General features: G+C 37.9%; 1 protein-coding gene across 2 annotated transcripts in view; it reads left to right on the plus strand.

Annotated features, from left to right (window-relative positions):
* The first annotated feature begins 392 nt into the window (after positions 1-392).
* The window catches only part of KDM5A (lysine demethylase 5A), a 51,892-nt gene continuing 32,256 nt past the window's right edge, over positions 393-20,028 (plus strand). The window contains exons 1-12 of one of the 2 annotated variants that reach the window (XM_032220964.1): positions 393-1,349; positions 4,022-4,099; positions 5,304-5,426; positions 6,578-6,748; positions 7,490-7,624; positions 10,429-10,534; positions 12,727-12,815; positions 13,321-13,479; positions 14,054-14,173; positions 15,236-15,394; positions 16,145-16,326; positions 17,448-17,610. In XM_032220964.1, coding sequence (XP_032076855.1) covers positions 1,173-1,349; positions 4,022-4,099; positions 5,304-5,426; positions 6,578-6,748; positions 7,490-7,624; positions 10,429-10,534; positions 12,727-12,815; positions 13,321-13,479; positions 14,054-14,173; positions 15,236-15,394; positions 16,145-16,326; positions 17,448-17,610 — 1,662 coding nt within the window. In that variant the 5' untranslated portion in view covers positions 393-1,172. The remainder of the gene's footprint in view (positions 1,350-4,021; positions 4,100-5,303; positions 5,427-6,577; positions 6,749-7,489; positions 7,625-10,428; positions 10,535-12,726; positions 12,816-13,320; positions 13,480-14,053; positions 14,174-15,235; positions 15,395-16,144; positions 16,327-17,447; positions 17,611-20,028) is intronic. The other variant, XM_032220965.1, reaches the window with a different exon arrangement.

Genomic DNA, 20,028 nt, shown 5'->3' on the forward strand with positions numbered 1-20,028 from the left:
ACCAATTATTTTGCACGAATATTCTCTTCAGCCGCGAAGTTGTTTTATGGCATGAAAGTTCCAAGGTGTTGAGGGAATGCTAATTAGTTTTGCAAAAAAAAAAAAGGAAGAAGAAAACACCACCCTCTTCTCACAGACGATCTCCCGAGGAAGTTCGTTGAGGGACTGCGGGGGGGGGGGGCGCTGAGGTGACCGTGTTTTTTATGGGGGGGTGGGGAGTGGGGGGGGGAGAAGGGGCGGACGGTTACTGTGGAGACACGGAGGGCGGGGCCTATGGGGAGTTCGGTACTTTTCTTGGCTCGTGGGACTCGTTAAGTGGGCGGAGTCCGGGTTTCTCTTTGTCGGCCGGACGCGAGAGGAATGCGATGCTTAACTGACGAGATAGTCTTGTGTGAGAGAGAGAGAGAAAGAAGAGCGCTCGCGCCCTGGCAAAGATTGCACGGAAAGGGGCGGGGCACAATCTCTTCACACAGAACCCGAAAAGTGGAGGTGGGGGGGAGAGAAACGAGCTTTCGGCACCGGAAGTTCTTGTGGTAGAACGACTCCGCCGAAAGAAAGACTTGCGCGCGCATGCATACATACTCTTTCCCCCACTCCTACTCCCACACCCATCCTCGCTCGCTCAGCGCCCTCGAGCTTCGTCGGATGAGGCGCTAAAGCGGACAACGCCGAGCGAGAGAAGCGCTTGAGACCCAGAGAGCGGTTAAAAAAACAACAACAACAGAGCCGGGACTACATATATATGTATATGTCTTATATTTTAAAACAAGATCGGCGGAAGGATATGATTTAGTCGCTTCCGCGAGAAAGGGGATTTAACTGAGGCGCGTCACTTCCGCTGAGCCTCTCAAGGGGAGGAAAAGGAAAAGGAGGAAAAAAAAACATACACGCAAAGCAGCACCAATCCTTGCGGGGGGGCGAACAAAAACAAACGTGAGGGGAGGAGAGGCCTGGACCGGCCTTGAGGGAGCCGCGGCCTCGCCTCGGAAGGACTCCGCTGCTCGTCGGCCGGGATCGCCTTTGCTCCTCGCTGGGTACCGGGATGTCCCTCCGCCCTCCGGTCCATCTTTGAGCGGTTTCGCCTTTTCTTTTCCTCTCCTCCGCTCCCCGCCAGCTGAGCTTCTCGCCCGGGGTCCTGAGGCGGCGGCGGCAGGGACGACGGCGCCGCCGCCATGTCGGGGGACGACGACGGCCTGGATGGGCCGCACTACGTGGCGGAATTCGTGCCTCCGCCCGAGTGCCCCGTCTTCGAGCCCAGCTGGGAGGAGTTCAGCAACCCCCTCGGCTTCATCTGCCGCATCCGACCCTTGGCGGAGAAAACGGGCATCTGCAAGATCAGGCCGCCTAAGGTACCCGCCGGGCCGCCGGGGAAGGGATGGAGAGGTCTCGGGGTGTTCGTCGTCTTCGCTCTTTTGAAGAAGTTGCTTCTCTTTTCTTCCCCCTCCTCAAAGGCCGCCCGCCGGCTCCCCCCTTTGATTCGGATGGGGTTGAGGGAAAGGTGGCGAAGGGAGCCCTTTGGTTTTCGGACTTTTTCCGAAAGGTCTTTGATCTTTTTTGCAGCAATGGCGTCTCTGTCACGATGGGCCGACGCCGAATTAGGGGAGGGAAAAACAACAACAACAACCCCTCTGTTCATTCATAAATAAACTTTGCTTAACAGCCCCGCTATATAATAAAGCCTCCTTTGAAACGTTGTTTGGGGAAAGCGAGAACGAAGTGGGAACCGTATAGATTCAACTAGGCAGGCGAAGAAGGGTAAATTCTGGCTCCCGGGGAAGGAGAAAGAGAGAGAGCTCCTAATGGTGTGTGTGTGTGTGTTTAAAATACCGTCTCTTGTGATCGAGTCTGGCCAGATGGCTTAAATTTATCGGGAGGAAGGGGGGAGGGATTTTGAGTTGCAGTCGGTGTCGCTCTCTTGAAGTGGGGTTGGGTGAGCTAAATTCTGTCAATACAGGGTAGAAAGCTCTGGCTTTTAAACACTATCCTGGCCTCCATGAAAAAAACCGCATTTGTCTCTTGTATCGGTCTGGGTTCTCCATGAAAATAATTTTGCTTTGCATCTCTTTGTCTAGAAGTACATAGTCCCTATTGTACTGTGTGGTGTACAGCCCCAGTAGCCTGCTGCCTCTGTCTCTCTACTGGTTTTCTCCCTTGTAAATATTTTAAAAACACTCCCGATTCTTTTTCTGCTCTCTGTTTCAAGAGCTCTTGTAGGTTAAACCATGGTGTTAATTTGAAGAAAATCTCCTTAAAAGAGATTAGAATGCATAGTCCTGAATAACTCTTTTCTAGTTCCCGATAGACACTCCCCTTCATCACCCAAGGTCAGTCTAGATCAAGGCTTCCATCTTTGCTCCCTTTTCTGTGCAGTAGCAGTTTTATTCACCTGGCTCTTTTTAACTCCAAAGCGATGTAATCAGCCTGAGATTCAGCTCCTTTCCCCCTCTTTTCTGCCTTCTACTCCAAAGGGTAATGGGGAAAAACAATTATAAGTCATATCACTTCTCAGCTTTTTTCTTTGTCACTTAATTATTAAGAGTTGTCATAACCAGGAATTGAATTGATGCTGATGGAGGAGTTTTAGGCTTCAATTTGCAAATCAGATTGCTTTTCAAGTATAAAAAGATATTTAATATAGATCAGCTACAATAAGTAAAAAAATTCTTTGGAATGAGGTCTAAGCCATGTAAGTTCTGTAAGTGCAGGAAAAAAACAGCCATTACATCTGTATCTCTGGTGGTTTTTTTCCCCCTTAGCTTTGTGTTCAAAGCTATGGAAGTCATGTATTTGGCCTTGTGACATATTACACTGAAAGAATGCTTATATTTGTATCATGTCAAGTAACATCAGATTAAAATATCTGTTGGAATGAAACATAATAATTCCCAGTCTTATTCAGTTTAAATGTCTCATTTTAACTTATTTAACACCTGCATAATGAATAGGTTACATTGTCAAAAATATACAGCTTAAAATTAATAACTAGTGATGAATAACAGATGTTCTGATTCATATTGTTAAACATTTAAAATAAACTGTCATTCTATATTCCAGTATAGCCGGCTGCATTCTAACTCATTGCATAAGTACAAATACATTTAGTTGGAGAGAAATACTATGCTTTAAAAAAAATCATGAAAAGTAGCAATCACTTCTTTAGTTGTATGAGAAGAAGGGGAGGGTTACAAAGACAAGAGCAGCTGCTGAGTGATGTGCCATTTTTAGAGTATTTATAGATTTGTAATTTGGGTCAACATTTGTAACACTTTTTTGATTAGGGACATGCAAACAATTCAATGCACTGATTGTTCTGTGTATGGAATGGAATGGGCAAATTTGCAAAGTTCAGGTATGGAGAGAGATACGTGTTCTATCTAGACATGGACCTGAAAAACATTTTCTGGGGGACAGGTGTTCCAGGATGGAAAACAGGAAGTCAAACATTTTTGATTGAATAAGGCAGTAGCAAAGGAAGGCACTGGGGAAATGGGGAACGGGTAGATTAGCCAGTGGAGTGTGCCATGCTTGAAGTGTGGTGTATTGGTACACTGGTCATGTGGAAGAGGAGTTGGAGAGGCTAAAAAACACTACCCTTGTTCTACTTATCATGGGAAATTCCTCTGAAATTTCTCTCCATCAAAATACAGAACAATACAGATACTTTATTTTTGGCCAAACTGCATCATGCTCAAAACAATCAAGTTAAAGTTCAAGAAAGTCAGATTCTAAATTGCAACATAGTGAATCCTAGCTTTGTTCTAATAATTTTGTATTTTTTTCTGTATAGTATTAATCTGCTGTATATGAATTCTGGAGTTGCTAGGATTAGGGCAAATATAATAGATTGTATGAAAATTTACTCATTTTATAATACTCTTTCTACCTGAAATATTTTCAGCTTTTCATGGAATGCTTGTAAATCATTCAAAAGTTAAACAAAAAAGAATATATAAGTCGTGTTTGTTGTTTTATTGAAGGCTTGTTTTTTTTAAAATGTGGCTTTCCTTGTTTACCCATTTAGGATTGGCAGCCTCCTTTTGCATGTGATGTGCAAAACTTTCGTTTTACTCCACGGGTGCAGCGCTTGAATGAACTGGAGGTAAGTTTCTAGTCATCAGTATTGGACTACTTAGAATTTTTTGGTGAGATGGTTGGATGAATGACCTGAAAAGTCCACACAGTTTCTTATGTTATATTGATATAATTCTATAAAATAACTCTCCCAATATTTATGAGTAAATTTTGTTTTATAAGTACACATATTAAGTAACTTTCTGATGCTCCAGTAAAAATGATAGTTGACTAGAACTAATTTCTATCTGGGTTCTTTTGTCAGTGCCAGTGGCTCTCTTGGACACTCATTATGGCAGGAGGAAAGCATAAAAGTATTCATTATTTAACCATTATTGCATACTTGGCAGTTCTACTTTGCAGCCCTTCATGGGTTAAAAACTAACACAAGGGCTTGGTTATGATCTTTTATACTACAGGGGGAATCTACAGGAATATATTAACCTAAGGTAGTTGAGGTAGTGTAGCTAATTAGTGTATCTTATCTCTTCTGCATTATGCAGTAGAGAGCGAAAGAGGGAAGAGCTGATCAGCACTCATGTTTCATGGATTTTGGTAGAACTTAATATTGATAATGACTAATTCCATAGTAATGAGTATCTATGGAAGATAAAGCTGGTTCAGACTTGATATTAAAATATAGTTTAAGATTGAGAGGTTATAGTGTACTATTTTGCTCTTCTTCCAATCTTGCCAGTATTTGCTTTTATCTTTATCTTGTTTTATTTGAGCTCAATAAACAGGGATTTATTACAACTACGACTTGTTTTAAACAAGTGATCTTTAAAGTAGAGTTCCAGCTAATCATTATTAGGATTAATCACATCTTTTATTTCAGACCATTTGAATAATTGTCCTTAATCTCCCCCCTCGCCCAGGCAAGAGGAAGCAACATCTTTTGCCAAAAGTCTCCTACAATGTATTTACGAGGAATTTGAAATATGGAGAATGTTATACAATTGTTGGTATACCTGGATACACCTGTCTGTTTCCATAATTCTTTAATGATTGCCCCTGGTTTTTTCAGCCTTCACTAGTGTGGAATGTAATCATTTATCATTTTAAGACACACACACACCCTCACAGAATTCATAGCAACTCCACAAGTATGATATTTGACAGTTTCTCTGAAACAGCTGAAATGGCCTCTTCTGTTATTTCCATTTGCTTTTGTAGACAGAGAACTTTATACATCAAATTTGTATGATACCTTTTGTTTGTTTGATTATTAGGCAATGACTAGAGTGAAGTTGGATTTCTTAGATCACCTAGCAAAATTCTGGGAACTTCAAGGATCTACACTGAAAATTCCAGTAGTAGAAAGAAAAATATTAGATCTTTATTCACTGAGCAAGGTAAGTGGGGAATCTGTAGAGGTTTGGTAGGCAAGTGATAGATAGCTGAACTAGCTTTTCCACTGTAAAGGATGCACAATTCTTTTGTAAAGGAAGTATCCATATTATGGCCAAGATAGTCTATAACACATACCAGTGCATTATTTTGTATCTTAAGGCAGCAAGAAATTTTTGTGCATGTAATATTCTGTATCAGCAAGCTATAAAACATTGTTTTAATCTTTAAATCATTACATAATATATTTCAAGAAGTCTTCAAATAAATGATACACCGGTGTAATTCATTTGAGAAATTAAGGAATGACTGGATGGGAAGAGTAAGAGATACGTTCAGATTTTTGAGAAGTCATTTTTGTTAGTTTACTATAAAATCAATATAATCGAAAACTTCCCAAAATAATTAACTTCTTTAGGATTCTTTTTAAAAGTGTTAAATTTTCATTATAGTGCAATAGTCAGCCTAAGTTAATTAGTACAGTCTATTCTTGATCAAATCTTTGTCCAAGATTCTCCTAAAGCAACATTTCACCTTCCTGCTCCTATAAAGGTCTATTCTCTTCCTGGTACATGATACATTGTTACTTTATTGTTACTGTTGCACCTTCTACTTGTTTAAAACAGCTTTAGCAAAATGAAAAATAAGTCCTCTATTTTAAAATTAGTTTCTTTGTAATCAGCTATGTTTTCACTCTTTTCAAGGTCTGTCCTTCACAAACTTTTGGTTGTTTAAACCAGAAAGAGTGAGTGGAAGAGAACAACACCCCCCCCCCCTAAATTATTTTTACCTAATAATGATGATAAACATAATCTTGAAAGATCTATATACATGCTCTATTTTGCTGCTTTAGGGCTCTTGATATAAACTTCTATAAGAATTTCAGCTTTTCTGAATTAGATAATTGCAAGTTAAATTAATGTGTTTCAGAACATGACTAATCAAACTGAATGTTTCAGACTATTGTATGGTTAAATGGCAGATGTGCAAACTGCTTAGCTAGTTATTTACATATGTAGATAAGAAAAAGTTTGGAGGAAGAAAATGTCTAGGTTGCTTAAATAATGTTTGTAGTTTTATTTTGCAGATATTTGCTTTGTATCCAATCTCAATCTGTAGAAATCTGCAGCCACATTGTTTTTAACTTTTGTTTTAGATTGTTGCCAGCAAAGGAGGATTTGAAATGGTCACTAAAGAGAAGAAATGGTCTAAAGTGGCAAGCCGGTTGGGTTATTTACCAGGAAAAGCAACAGGTTCACTGTTGAAGTCACACTACGAACGGATCTTATATCCTTATGAACTTTTCCAGTCTGGTGTTAGCCTTATGGTGAGAGCATTTTATTGGCAAGAAATCAAATTACACACTTTTTTAGGGTCCTTCTCTTACAATAGTTCATTTAGTGACCGTTCAAAGTTACAGTGGCATTGAAAAGTGACATGACTGTTTTTCACACAGCCATTGTAGCATCCCCATGTTAATGTGATCCAAATCCCAGATACTTGGCAACTGAGTCATATGATCACCTTTCATAATTCTCCAACAAGCAACATCAACGGGGGAGCCAGATTCACTTAACAACTGTATTACTAACTTAACAATTGCAGCAATTCACTCAAATGTGGCAAGAAAGGTTGTAAAATGAGGCAAAACTCGCTTAACAAATGACACATTAGCAACAGAAATGCTAGGCTCAATTGCAGTCATAAGTCAAGGACTACCTGTACTAGGTTGACATGTCTAATGTGCATTTACCTTACTTAAAATGTCTTCTTAATGAGAGCCATATTATTTGGGGAGTTTGGTCTCTTTGTATCTCTTTAGCTAGATAAGATGAGAACACTGAAAGTTTGAAAGTCAAACTCAAAGGGTTTTTTTGTTTTTTTGTTTTGGGCTAAATAAAAGCATTTGGAAAATTGCTAATTTTATTTGGGTGAATCTGTCCAAATGACATATATAATGTGTCACTATTGGGAGGCCTTTTTCTCCCAGTAGCTATGTACAGTTTGAAACCAGACTGACATCCCAGATCCAATCAATCTATTGTCCTTTTGTGTTGTGGTTCTGTAGGGCATCCAAAAGCCAGACTTGGATCTTAAAGAAAAAGTGGAAGTTGAGGAAGTTGCTGTTGATGCTCAGTCTCCTCCAAAACAGGGTGCAAGAATGAATGTTGTGCTGAAAAGAACCAGACGTGTGAAGTCCCAGGTACTCAGGCTATTGGCCACCCTACATAGACTGCCTTTAAATTCAGTGCAGTGCAGAAGCATTAAAATGCAGTGGCTTTTATCTGGTTGTAAGATTTGTGCAAGGAGACCACAGTGAGACTTCAAAGTGTTGGATAAAAATGCAGTATAATCTAATAATAGTTCTTCGGTTGATAAACCTATTAAAAAAAAACAACAGATTTTATTTGTGATAGCTGTTGAGCTTTGCATGAGCATCATCTGGTATAGCATGTGGTTCAAACTACAAGCTAGGAAGTTTGATTTTCTCCTTTAAGGGCTTAGAGGGCTTAGGCAAGCTAACATCTCAAACTTCGCCTAAACATGCTGTGCTTTGATATAAACTATGAAGTGGTCTACCTTATAACAATTAATGTGTTTATTGAATGTCATCAAAACATTTAGTACAACATACACAACTATTATTTCTAAGTTTGCTATATATGTTAATCTGTGTATACACAAACTCTGTGTGTGTGTGTGTGTGTGTGTATGTATGCTTTAGCAATAAATAAAAGATAAGGAGTTTTGGCTTCTACTCAGACTATTCAGACTATTCAAAATTTTAGTGTGAGGAGTAATAAAACATTTTACGAATATGTGGTTGCCAATTAAATTTGGAAAATGCTTGCAGCAAGGAGTATTTTCTAGACAGTGTCTGGCTCTTCTATATAATTTCCCCAGTCTTTAGTAAAATAACTATTTTCTCCCATGTGAGTTAGGAGACTTTTCATCAGAATTATGTGCTACCAATAATTATTTAAATTCCATTCTCTTCCTGTTTGACTCAAAGAAGCCCAAGAGAAAAGTTGTGTATAGCTTTGGCCACAAGGTCCCTTCCCTACAATTCTTAAAACTAAAAACTGATGTGCAGCTGAGTTACTCAAACACAACAATTTATATGTGTAGGAACAATAGAAGGATCAGACAAGAAGGCAATAAAGCAAGCCACAAACTATGAACTTTATGCTTTAAGAATTCTACCTTTATTGGCAATATTTCATTCAAATTTCTAAGAAAAACTGATTTTGATGTTTTGTATTTTTCCCTTGTTTATTTCCTTGGGAAGGGCAAAACTCTTTCATTATCCTATCCAATTCTCAAGGTTCATCTTGTTTTGCAGCTGTTTTTGGAATTGGATATTTGAATTAGGTAGACAATTCCCATTGGCATACTTTTGTAGATTAGAGTGGTTTTCCCCAGATTCTGCTGAAGTTTTCCTTCGAGGGTAGAGTTAAAAATACACATTAAAAAATCTTTTCAATTCTTTAAATCTGGATTTTAGAATGCGTTTGTTTTGAGAAATGTCCTTTGAAACTTTGTGCCCTTTAAATGTGTTGGTTTAAGGCTGAAAGAGATCATTTTCATTCTAGCATTTGAATGGCCATTTTTCCCAAATTGGAAAAGTGTATGAAATATCCACAATAATTTCAGTTGTATTTATGTAGCTTTAATAGTAAAATGTTGATAGTTTTAAGGGACATTGGCCCTTGTACCTTTTACAGACCATTCAAACAAGCAGCCAAAATAAGCATCAGTAACCCCACCTACTGTGAAGATTATAATTAAAATATCAGGATACTTCCCCAGTAATCTTTGTTCCATTTTTTTCATCTCCTCCTTAAAACACAGTTGCTGTCACTAATTAGCTTTAATTGGGATTATTGTAGAACAGAGGTAGTCAGGTTGTGACCTTGCTATCATCAGTTAAAATGGAATTGTGTAGATAGAAAACTTGAAGAGGCCGTCCTTGCCCCCGCAAAAATGATCTAGTTACAAGCTCTTTTGTTATATTTCATGTGATTTGAATATTCAGAACAAAGTTAAACAATTAAATGTTTTCAGAAATACTTGGCTTGTGGAATGGATAGAATTATAACATCATTTCAAATGCTAAGAACCAGGCAAACAATTCTGTCTTATGTTTCAGAATTTCTCTGTGTAATATCTGGATGTGAAATTTGTAGTTCCTAATAGAATTCTTTCTATGGTTTGAATCAAAACAGGTTTTGAATCTTTTTCTTTTAAATAGTTACTAATTAAAAAAAAATCAGACAAGGTGAAATGAAATCATTTTAATCTGGTTTTTCTGAGTCTCACTTTCTATTGTCTTCCAGTACTCCACATGTTACATGATATTTTCACCAGCAGGATTTTTAGCATTTTTAAAAAAAGAATATGATATATTAAACATTTATTTAGGAAATCTGTTTAAAATATTTAACTTGTGCAAAAGAAAGCAGTTAATGGAAGTATAAGGCAATGTAGGTTAGAATATCTTATCAACTAGAAGAAATAGAACAGTTGATGCTTATGGGCTACAGGTAATGGTATTTTTGCTGATGAGGTATGTAATAGAATATACATGCTTTTGGGTCTAAAGCAAGTTAGGATATAAATGACAGTAAATGCAATATCAAAAAATTGTATTCTTATTTGTTTCAACATTTTCCTTTAATAAATAATAACTTTTTTCCTAACTGGTTTGGGAAAGTGCATAGTAGATGGTCTCTATATATAGAAGTATGTAATTTAATTATCTTCTATTAGTAGTTTGGATTTCCTTCCAAGAAGGGTAATTTGTATCATTAGTCTGAAACATGTTGAAGATGATGGTAGAAATTAAAATAATGTTTATCCTTTGAAGTGCCTTAGTAGCATTGTTATTGAAAAAGATAGCTGTGAAAGTTGAATTTGATCCAGCTCGTAACTTTTAGTCATCCAGCATAGAAAGTAATTACTTTCAGCCTAAATAGTAATGGTGAATTTATGTAATCTTGTCTTTAGGCAGAGGGAGGAGAGGTGAGTAGAAATACTGAATTGAAGAAGCTTCAGATATTTGGAGCAGGACCAAAGATGATGGGATTGACGTTGGGGACAAAGGAAAAGGAAGGTAAGATTGCAATTCAAATTTAACTGTTGACTTTTTATTATTGGTAATGCAGGATTTTCCTACCTTGCTTCCCCAAAAATAAGACCTTCTGGATATAAACCCAATCAGGCTTTTGAGCGCATGCACTAAAATAAGCCCTCCCCTAAAATATTTAACTGCATGGGCAGCTGGTCCCTGCCATTTCCTGGGATGGGGAAAGGGGAGGACATGCCCCACACAGACCACATGCACCTGCCATCCATGCGGAATGGCCTAGCAGAGGCCTTTCCTGCAAACCCTAGCTACTGTGCCTCTTAATGGAGGCTGCAAAAAGAGCAGCAGGTCCACTGATGCTAGGGCTGACAAGAGTGTGCCAGAAACAGACAAAACTTCCAGCTCTCTCTGGATCAGCTGATCCACGGGCGGTAGGCTGAGGTAAACGGGCCTCCTACACCTCAAAAAAAGTAAGACCGCTCCAAAAATAAGGCCAAGCGCTTATTTCAGGCGTCAAAAGACCCTGTCTTATTTTGGGGGAAACATAGTACTCTTTATCCAAGATGCCTCTGATATGGGGTAGCCCTTCCACTTGACTAAGTATTGGAGTTGTCTCCTGTGCCACCTCGAATCGAGCTTTATGAGTTGACAGTGTAATGTTATAAGTGGCTCGTCCCACTTGTGCTGGCAAAGGAGGCAAGCTGCGGGTCTCATCAATCCAATCATTCCGGCTGGCAGCATCCAGAAGGAGGGCTTCCTCTGCTCTTGCCCTCTGGAGGATCTTGCTCCCCAATATAAGGTTGGCCCCAACCCTTCTATCCTTTCATAAGGGCTCAAGATGTGGCTCTGGCAATTGACCTAGGGCCCCAAATGGGAGAACAGCAGAGTGGAGGTAGCTGATCGAGTAACAACAGATCCCACCTTCTCCCCCATCTCCTCCCCTCCCTCCCTACATATCCTTAAATTTTAATGTTTGCTTTTTATTTATTTATCTTTTAATGTATATGTATATACATGCTTTAATTACATAAGCTGCCTCTCTGGTAATATGGGCAGCCAATAAATTTTATAAAGAAATAAGTAACTAAAATGATTAAGATATTTTCAGTCTTGATACTGATAAAATATTTGGGTGCTTAGGTTCATTTAGTATTGTAAATACTGGATATTGCACAGTTGTGGGTGTGTAATTAGTTGTCATTTCTTGGAGCAAATGCAAAGTGAATTATTGTGAGGCTTTTAACATACCCAAACAGTGTCGTGGCCTCGGATAAATTCCGTATTTTTGATTTAACAAAATAATGGGATATCTGTTAAAATGAGCATTTACATATGCATAGAATGGCATTACATAGGTATAAAATTGTGAAGTTTTCTCCTTTTAATGACCCCATAATCCCTTGAGGGGAGGAATCTGGGGAATTGAATGGAGATTACTGGCCGGATGCCCTTCCTGTCGCCAATGCGGAGTTATATTCAGCAGATATATTCTCATTGTGTGCAGAGAGAGAAATATCGACCTCTACCTAGGATTGAACCCACAGCCTCCTGATTGTAAGGCGAGAGCTCCACCTCTAGGCCACCACACCACTCTATAGGCATAAAATTGTAAATGAACTAGTAAATTAAGGTTTTATTGTTGGAAAAGATACATTACTGAACATTTAAATTAAATTTAGTTGGGAAGGATTAGGTAAAAATTGTTCTCTTGGTGTAGAGTTGTGGATGCTTAGGATATTCTACTTGTGAATCTAGCAACTGCTGACCAAAAAGAACCTCTGCAATTGTGTATATGGATTGGCTTTTCTCAATCCATTTTTGAAATACATTTCTGGGAATAGATTTGTATGCTTTGGCCTAATTTCCAGCTTTGCAATAGAAAATAGTTCTGGTTTGTGCAGTTACCCCCACATTAAATAATACAATGGAAAAAAGCCAGAGATCTATCCTACCCATATTCTTCTGACATTTTTAAAAAATATATGAATCTTGTAAAATGAAAGACACGAATCTTTGAGAAATTCTTTTAGATTCCCTTGGCAAAATGTTTTGTGAACTGCTATGTTGTAGCCCTTTGTTGCAGTCATGTGACTAATGAGTCTTGTGTCTATTGCTTTATCTAGTCAAACAATTCATTTAATATTTGCTTCTGTTGGCTGCTGTATTGTAGATTTATGGTTTCTTTTTGTGGTTTATGATTTATGCATTTTCTTTTTCAGATGATATTCCTCGGAGACGCAAAGGTACCAGATCTGAGGCTTTTGGTATGCAGATGAGGCAGCGGAAAGGGGCATTATCTGTCAACTTTGTAAGTTTGCTTTACAACATGTCAGTCATTGATATCTTGTTGCTTGTCTAGGCTGGAAAGATGTAGGTAAAGGAATAAGAAAATAAAATGCCTACGTTTTATTAAAGTAGTTTGAAAATTAGAGAGGTAATATCTATTGCTGTGTTTATGAATAGTAGTCCATTATTAAAATTTGTAGTTCAGCCTATAATTTTTGACGTCCAATTTTGACTCATACTAAAACTCTAGTTTGTATGTATCTTTCTGTTTCTGATCTCAATAGCACCTCTCTATTTTCTGCACTTGTTTGCCTAGGAAGTAGATTTATGATTTCTTTAGAATTGGTATGGGAGTTGATACAGATGTACAACTCCATCCCTTATTATTTCCACTGTAGAGAACTAGATGTTTCCCATTTAAGTTTTGGAAACTGTCCTGTGGCATGAAGGATAGAAATACGTTTATGTAACAACTGTCGGATTATATATAAATGTCATCGGATTACAAGAAATTTACTTTTCTCCAGGTTGACTTATACGTCTGCTTGTTTTGTGGTCGGGGAAACAATGAGGATAAATTGTTGCTGTGTGATGGGTGTGATGACAGCTACCACACTTTTTGCTTAATACCTCCTTTGCCTGATGTTCCAAAAGGTGACTGGAGATGTCCCAAATGTGTTGCTGAGGTACAATTTTTCTAACATATACAGACCAGCACAATGCATGTACGCACATGTACACAAGGACATTTCTGTTAATTATGGTTATCTAGGCATATATAGCAAATGTAGTAATTTGGTGGATTTTTTAAAATATTTCTGCTAGAAGAGGCTTCTGCAAAATAATTTGCAGAATGCAAAATAGTAAGTAATAAGACTTAGAGACCTTATGGCTGGAAAAAAAAACTTTTGAGCTTAGTTTAGTTTTAGATTATACTAAGGAAAACTGCAACACATGCAGCTGAATAACTGGCAGATATTTTTGTCTCTTCAAAACTCATAATCGAACTAAGTTTGTTTCTTAACTTAGTTATTCTTTCTATAATGCATTGCAGTAAATACAAGCTTCAGATTTTGAAAAACATGCCTCTCTCTTAGATATTCTAGTTGGCCCCTCTTCCTTAAATCTCAGTCTAGAGTTTTTTCGTCTCTAGAAAGTAATTGACAACTTTCTTTTTCTCAAAACTTGGTGAGGAAAAGATTGATTGTCTGCCATAATTGATTGTTTTCCATAATAAATGCTGCTTTTTTCTTCTCCTAGGAGTGTAGCAAACCACGGGAAGCCTTTGGATTTGAACAAGCTGTTCGAGAATACAGCCTCCAAAGCTTTGGTGAGATGGCAGACAACTTCAAGTCAGATTATTTCAATATGCCAGTCCATGTAAGTGGGTCATTGTTAATATCTTCATGACAGCAGATTATATTGTCTGTGTGTCTTTTTTGTACTGAGGAGTATGGTAAAATTTGGCATGATGGGATCCAACTTTCTTGTAGGTGACTCCTTCAAATTCTGCAGATTGTAAAAAGTTTTATGAATAGTTTATTTGACAATTGAATATATTTTTAGAACTTAAAATGCTTTTAGTTTATCTTTTAGAGTTATATTATTTTTATAGCAATTAGAAATGGGAAATTGAGTTTTTCAGGACAGCATGGATTATATATTGTTAATGGCCAGGAGTATCAGAGCTCATTGGTATCGTCATGTAAAATAATATTTGAGGTCTCTCCAAATTGGCAGATTTTTATACACTATGTAGAAAACCTTTTTCTTTAAATTCCAATCAACATTACCATAGCTTCATCAAATTTTGAATGTGACCACCTTAATAAAACTTGCCCCAGCAGAGTTCTTCCTAAGTCCTACTTAATCTATTTTATAAACTTCTTGTTGGTGTTATCACGAGATTCATATCCCACCTTTATTTTGTTCAAGTTAAAACAACATATGTAAAACTCCTTTTCCCTTCTTTTTGCCATAGCAACCACAACTTTTTGAGGTGGGTTAACCTGAAAGAGAGCAAGTGGCCCAAAGTTAACCAGCCAACTTTTTTGCCTAAGAGAGAACTCATGGACTGCTAATTTGTAGCCCAGCAACTTAAACATTGTATCAAACTGTTGCTCCAATATGGATCGCTTCATTAAAGTTAAAATAACAGCACAGAATTCAACTTGCATTTTCAGCTTCACTGTGTGAAAAATAGCCCAAATTACAATAGGACAAATTACATTAAAATTGCCTAAAGCTCAAATAAAATATACTGATGCTTTCTTTACATCTTTATATCAATTATGAATACTGTCCCGGCATTAAAATGCAAACAATTTAAATGTGTGCTAAGAAAACTAACACCAGTTAAGTTATAAGTACTTGCAGACTTGCTATGTCTTGCAGACTTCGAAACCTGAGCTCCTCTTGATGGTTTTCTCTTGGGCTTTTCAGATGGTTCCTACAGAATTGGTGGAGAAGGAATTTTGGCGACTTGTGAGCAGTATTGAAGAGGATGTAATTGTGGAATATGGAGCTGATATCTCATCCAAAGATTTTGGAAGTGGCTTTCCTGTAAAGGATGGGAGGCACAAGATAATGCCAGAAGAGGAGGTATGGCCAGGATATCTAACTTTGATGTAGTTTGAATGCTAGAAGGCAATATTTAAACTGGATTTAGGCTTAATGCATTTATTTATTTTTCAATATTGAGAAGAGATAAGACGTTTAATGTTTTTTCTATTATTCTGTTGGCTGTAATTGCATCTGGCATTAGCATGCTGGGATCCGATGAGAATTGAATGATGTTCCTGTCCTATATTGCATAGTGCTGAGTGCTGAACAGAATTTTCAGATCATAGATGTGGGCTTATAGGGTATTCACCTATTAGAGATAAATTCAATGTAATTAACATGCAAAGATGTTGGAAGTGGTAATTTTGCTTTGGATTCCATACTTTGGCCAACTAAGTAGTGTTAGATCGAAAGTGCCACTGTACGTGGTGGAGAATAGAAAGTTCAGAGACAAAAACAGGATATAGTGTACTTACATGGCTTATTGAATGCAACTGGTCTGGAGCTGGACACTAAATCCATAAGAGAGAATTTAGAATAGGGATGTCAAACTGGTGGCCCACCAACAGGATGCGTTACATGCAGGACACGCCCACCCAAGGTCCACGAAGGGAAAAAGCAATCATGATACAGCAACGTGACGTGGCGAGTTTGACACCCGTGATTTAGAGTGAGGCAGTACATTGTGCCATAGCCAGGAAGTATACATGCTAAAAATATTTGTGATTTTGAGCAGCATACTGATTTTTTTTCTGGTTACTTCTTTTATGGACTTTGTTTTGTTGACAGGAATATGCTCTTTCTGGTTGGAATCTTAATAACATGCCAGTCCTGGACCAGTCTGTCCTTGCACACATCAATGCTGACATTTCTGGCATGAAAGTGCCTTGGCTTTATGTGGGAATGTGCTTTTCTTCTTTCTGTTGGCACATTGAAGATCACTGGAGCTATTCCATCAATTACCTGCATTGGTATGGAGTGTGTGATATGCTTCTAATAATAACAGTGATATGGATTGGCATTGTTTCTTTTTTCCCCCAGCAAAGTGTAAATCAGTTCTTTGCATAGCATTGAAGAATAGGCATTTGCCTCAAGTGTGTGAATATTGTGTGGGAGTGGACATGTGTTCTCAAAAAACATATATGCTAGCACTTGAAAATGTATGTTGTGGAAAAATCAGTAAGAAAGGAAATTAGATTAGAAATTAAATTAGATCCACATTTGGGGCTCCCATCTTATAACTGATTTGCAAATGTTCATATTCTTAAGTATGATTTGTGAAAATGGCTAGGAATAGTAAGGTAACGGTTCCTCTCGTACACATAAGTGCTAGTCATTCCTGACTCTAGGGGGCGGTGCTCATCTCAGTTTCAAAGTGAAAGAGCCAGCGCTCTCCAAAGACGTCTCTGTGGTCATGTGGCCGGCATGACTAAATGCCATTTTTATATGCTTTCAAACTGCTAGGTTGGCAGAATCTGGGACAAGTAACGGGAGCAGCGCTAGGAATTCAAATCACCGAACTGCCGACCTTTCTGATCGACAAGCTCAGCATCTTAGCCACTGAGCCTCTGTGTCCCTAGGAATAGTAGATAGGTCTATGTACATTCCTATGTCCGACACCTTCCTATATGCCAAGAAAGGGTGGCCTCTGACCTATTTGTAGTTAAATTATAACCTATAGGATCTCCACAATTTGCTCATCGCTGGCATTTAGTCCAATCTATTTATGCTTTATATTAAAGCTGTTGATGGCCTGTAAAAATAAATAATAAAATATGGTGGAAAATAGTTCAAATACATGGGAAGGATAGCATTTCGTTTCAACTTTTCAGAATTGCAGAATAAATACTGTAAACTGAATAATTTCATCATTTTATATAATTTGGTTGGTGTGCAGTTAAATTATGGAAAACTATTGTCCATGCTGGAAGCTGACGAGCAAGTTGTCAACTCTTGGCCTGAAATATATTGTTTTTGGCCAGGTTGCAGCACTGCTTTTGCAATATATTTGCTTGCATTTGTTGATTATAATTGGAAGTTTCAATAGAATATATTTTATACCATATGTTTTCTTTCGGATAATGGATCCTAGGGGGGAACCAAAGACCTGGTATGGAGTGCCTTCCCATGCAGCAGAACAACTAGAGGAGGTTATGCGAGAACTGGCTCCGGAGCTGTTTGAGACACAGCCTGATCTTTTGCACCAGTTAGTCACTATCATGAACCCCAATATTCTCATGGAACATGGTGTGCCTGTAAGTAAATGCAGACTCTTTGCCTCTTTGTAAGTTTAACAATGTACACCCCACAGAATAAGTGAGAAGATAATTTCTTAAAACATGTCAGTTCATTTTCACATTCCGTGTACCAGGTAGCGTCTTTGTAGATCCACCCATGGATATTCTAAATTGTTGGTTTTCTGAGCCACTCTGCCTTTCAGTGCTGTTATCTGTAGTGCCCTTCATGGTCAGAATCTAAATACACTTTGTTCATTCCTATTTGAAAAAGCAGTTTCAAAGAATAGTGCACTTGTCTTTAGAGAGGATGGACCTGGCCATAATACTAAAGCAAACTCTAAATTTAGAAGATTTTCCATGCAACAGGCAAAATTGGTTCATACAATGTGTGGCTAAAATTGCATTTGTCATTCTGCCTAAGTCTAAAATGTATTCTAGATTCTACTTTGGCAGTTACCCATTTGCTCAATTAGTATATTGAGGGTTTATTTTACATGCTTCCTTTATATAAAGATTGGATTGGCATGGTACATTTTACTTGGTTCCTAAAATTAGATAAAGTTTTGGACCATCCCATTAATAAATAAACAAGCATGTATGTGATTCATTTGTTTCATTGATTTCTCTTATCTAATTTTAACCTGTGTTGGAAAGAGATATTTAAAGTCATATTTATGCAAGAATACCGAACATTCAAAAGAGTTCAAATGTTTTAATTACAACTGTAATTGAGGAATCATCTCCCTCCATATAAGACTGCTTGCTCATTAAGATTTTTTAAATAAGTTTAGGTTTGCCTAGTTGATAGAAAATATTCTTAGGTTTTGTACCTCTCATGACTAGATTTTTTTGTGGGGATGCATGTTAGAGCTTAGTTACCATATTTTTAGAGTATAAGACACACCTTTTTCCCTCAAAAAAGAGGCTGAAAATCTGGGTGCGTCTTATACATCAAATACAGCATTTGTTTGCCTCCCGAAGCCTCGCCTCTTCACCAAAATGGCCGTGCATAGCTTTTAGGAGGCTTTCAGAGAGCTCCTGGGGGCTGGGGAGGGCAGAAATGAGCAAAAAATGGGCTGTTTTTTTGCTCAATTTGCCCCCCCTCCCCGGAGCACTTTTTAAGCCTCCATAAGGCTATGCATGCAATTTTCTTGACAAAAAATGGGACCGTCTTTTGCTCATTTTTGTCCCCCCCCCCCAGGAATACTCTGCAAGCCCCCTAAAGGCTATTCATGCCTTTAAAAAAATGGGCCTGTTTTGGCGAAAAATGGCCCGTTTTTTGGGAGGTTTGCAGAGTGCAAAAACTTTTGTTTTTCTTTCGGAAAGCTCTTTAGTTAGAGTGATTGTTGAGAATTAGATTGATCAAGTGCTGTGCCAGCAGAAACAAAGTCTTAGGTGCTGCAGATTGTCAGCAATGTCCTTCTCCAGCATGTGGATAAATACACCTGGAAACATCTACCTACCTACTACTCTCTCTCTCTCCCTACCTACCTATTGTATTTCTCTCTCTCTCTCTCTCCCTCCCTCCCTAACTACCTACTGTATTTCTCTCTCTCCTCTCTACCTATGTACTTATCTTCCTACTCTCTCTCTCTTCCTACCTACTGTATTTCTCTCTATATATATATTTCTCTCTCTCCCTACCTATCTACTGTATTTCTCTCTCTCTCTCTCCCTCTCTCTCTCTCTCTCCCCCTCTTTATGTATCTAACTACCTAACTATTCTCTCTCTCTCCCTACCTACCTACTGTATTTCTCTCTCTTCCTCCCTCTCTCTCTATCCCTCTACCTACCTACCTACTTTTAAAAAAATGCCTCTTCAAAACCTTGGTGCATCTTATACTCTGGTGCGTCTTATACTCCAAAAATATGGTAGCTACTGTGAATCTTTTTAGCAGAAATATAGGATATAAATATTTAAAAAAACGCTTGTAGCTGAGGTGTTACCTTTCGTTTTCAATTATGTAAGTGTGGCTGTTGTGATTGTGCAGTATTCTACATAAAAGTTGCAGTTCAGGTTTTGTAGAAGCTACAATTCACACAAATGATGCTGATTCATTTATAAATTGGCTCAGGATCCAGCATTGTACAATAAATTTCTATAATTGAAATATTTTAAAAAACTGTGTTTAATATTTCAGAAACATGGGAAGATAACATAGATATATGAGCATCAATCTTATTTTAAAATGGGCATATTCTAGAATTAAAAAGTGTTGCCAACTGCTAAATGGTATTCAAATCTATTTTGCATTTTATCAACAGTTTCTCTACTCTTTTTCTAAGACAAAATAATATATGCTGCATTCCAAAAGCTTTTAACCTTTAAGTAGGATTTAACTTCCAGGTAGAGGATTTTTTTTTTTTAGAAAACTGTAGCATGGGATTCAAAGCACATGTAAAAATGAAATGGAATCTCTTTTATATTCTGTGCCA

The sequence above is a fragment of the Thamnophis elegans genome, chromosome 7 (assembly GCF_009769535.1).
Source record: "Thamnophis elegans isolate rThaEle1 chromosome 7, rThaEle1.pri, whole genome shotgun sequence".
NCBI lineage: Eukaryota > Metazoa > Chordata > Lepidosauria > Squamata > Colubridae > Thamnophis > Thamnophis elegans.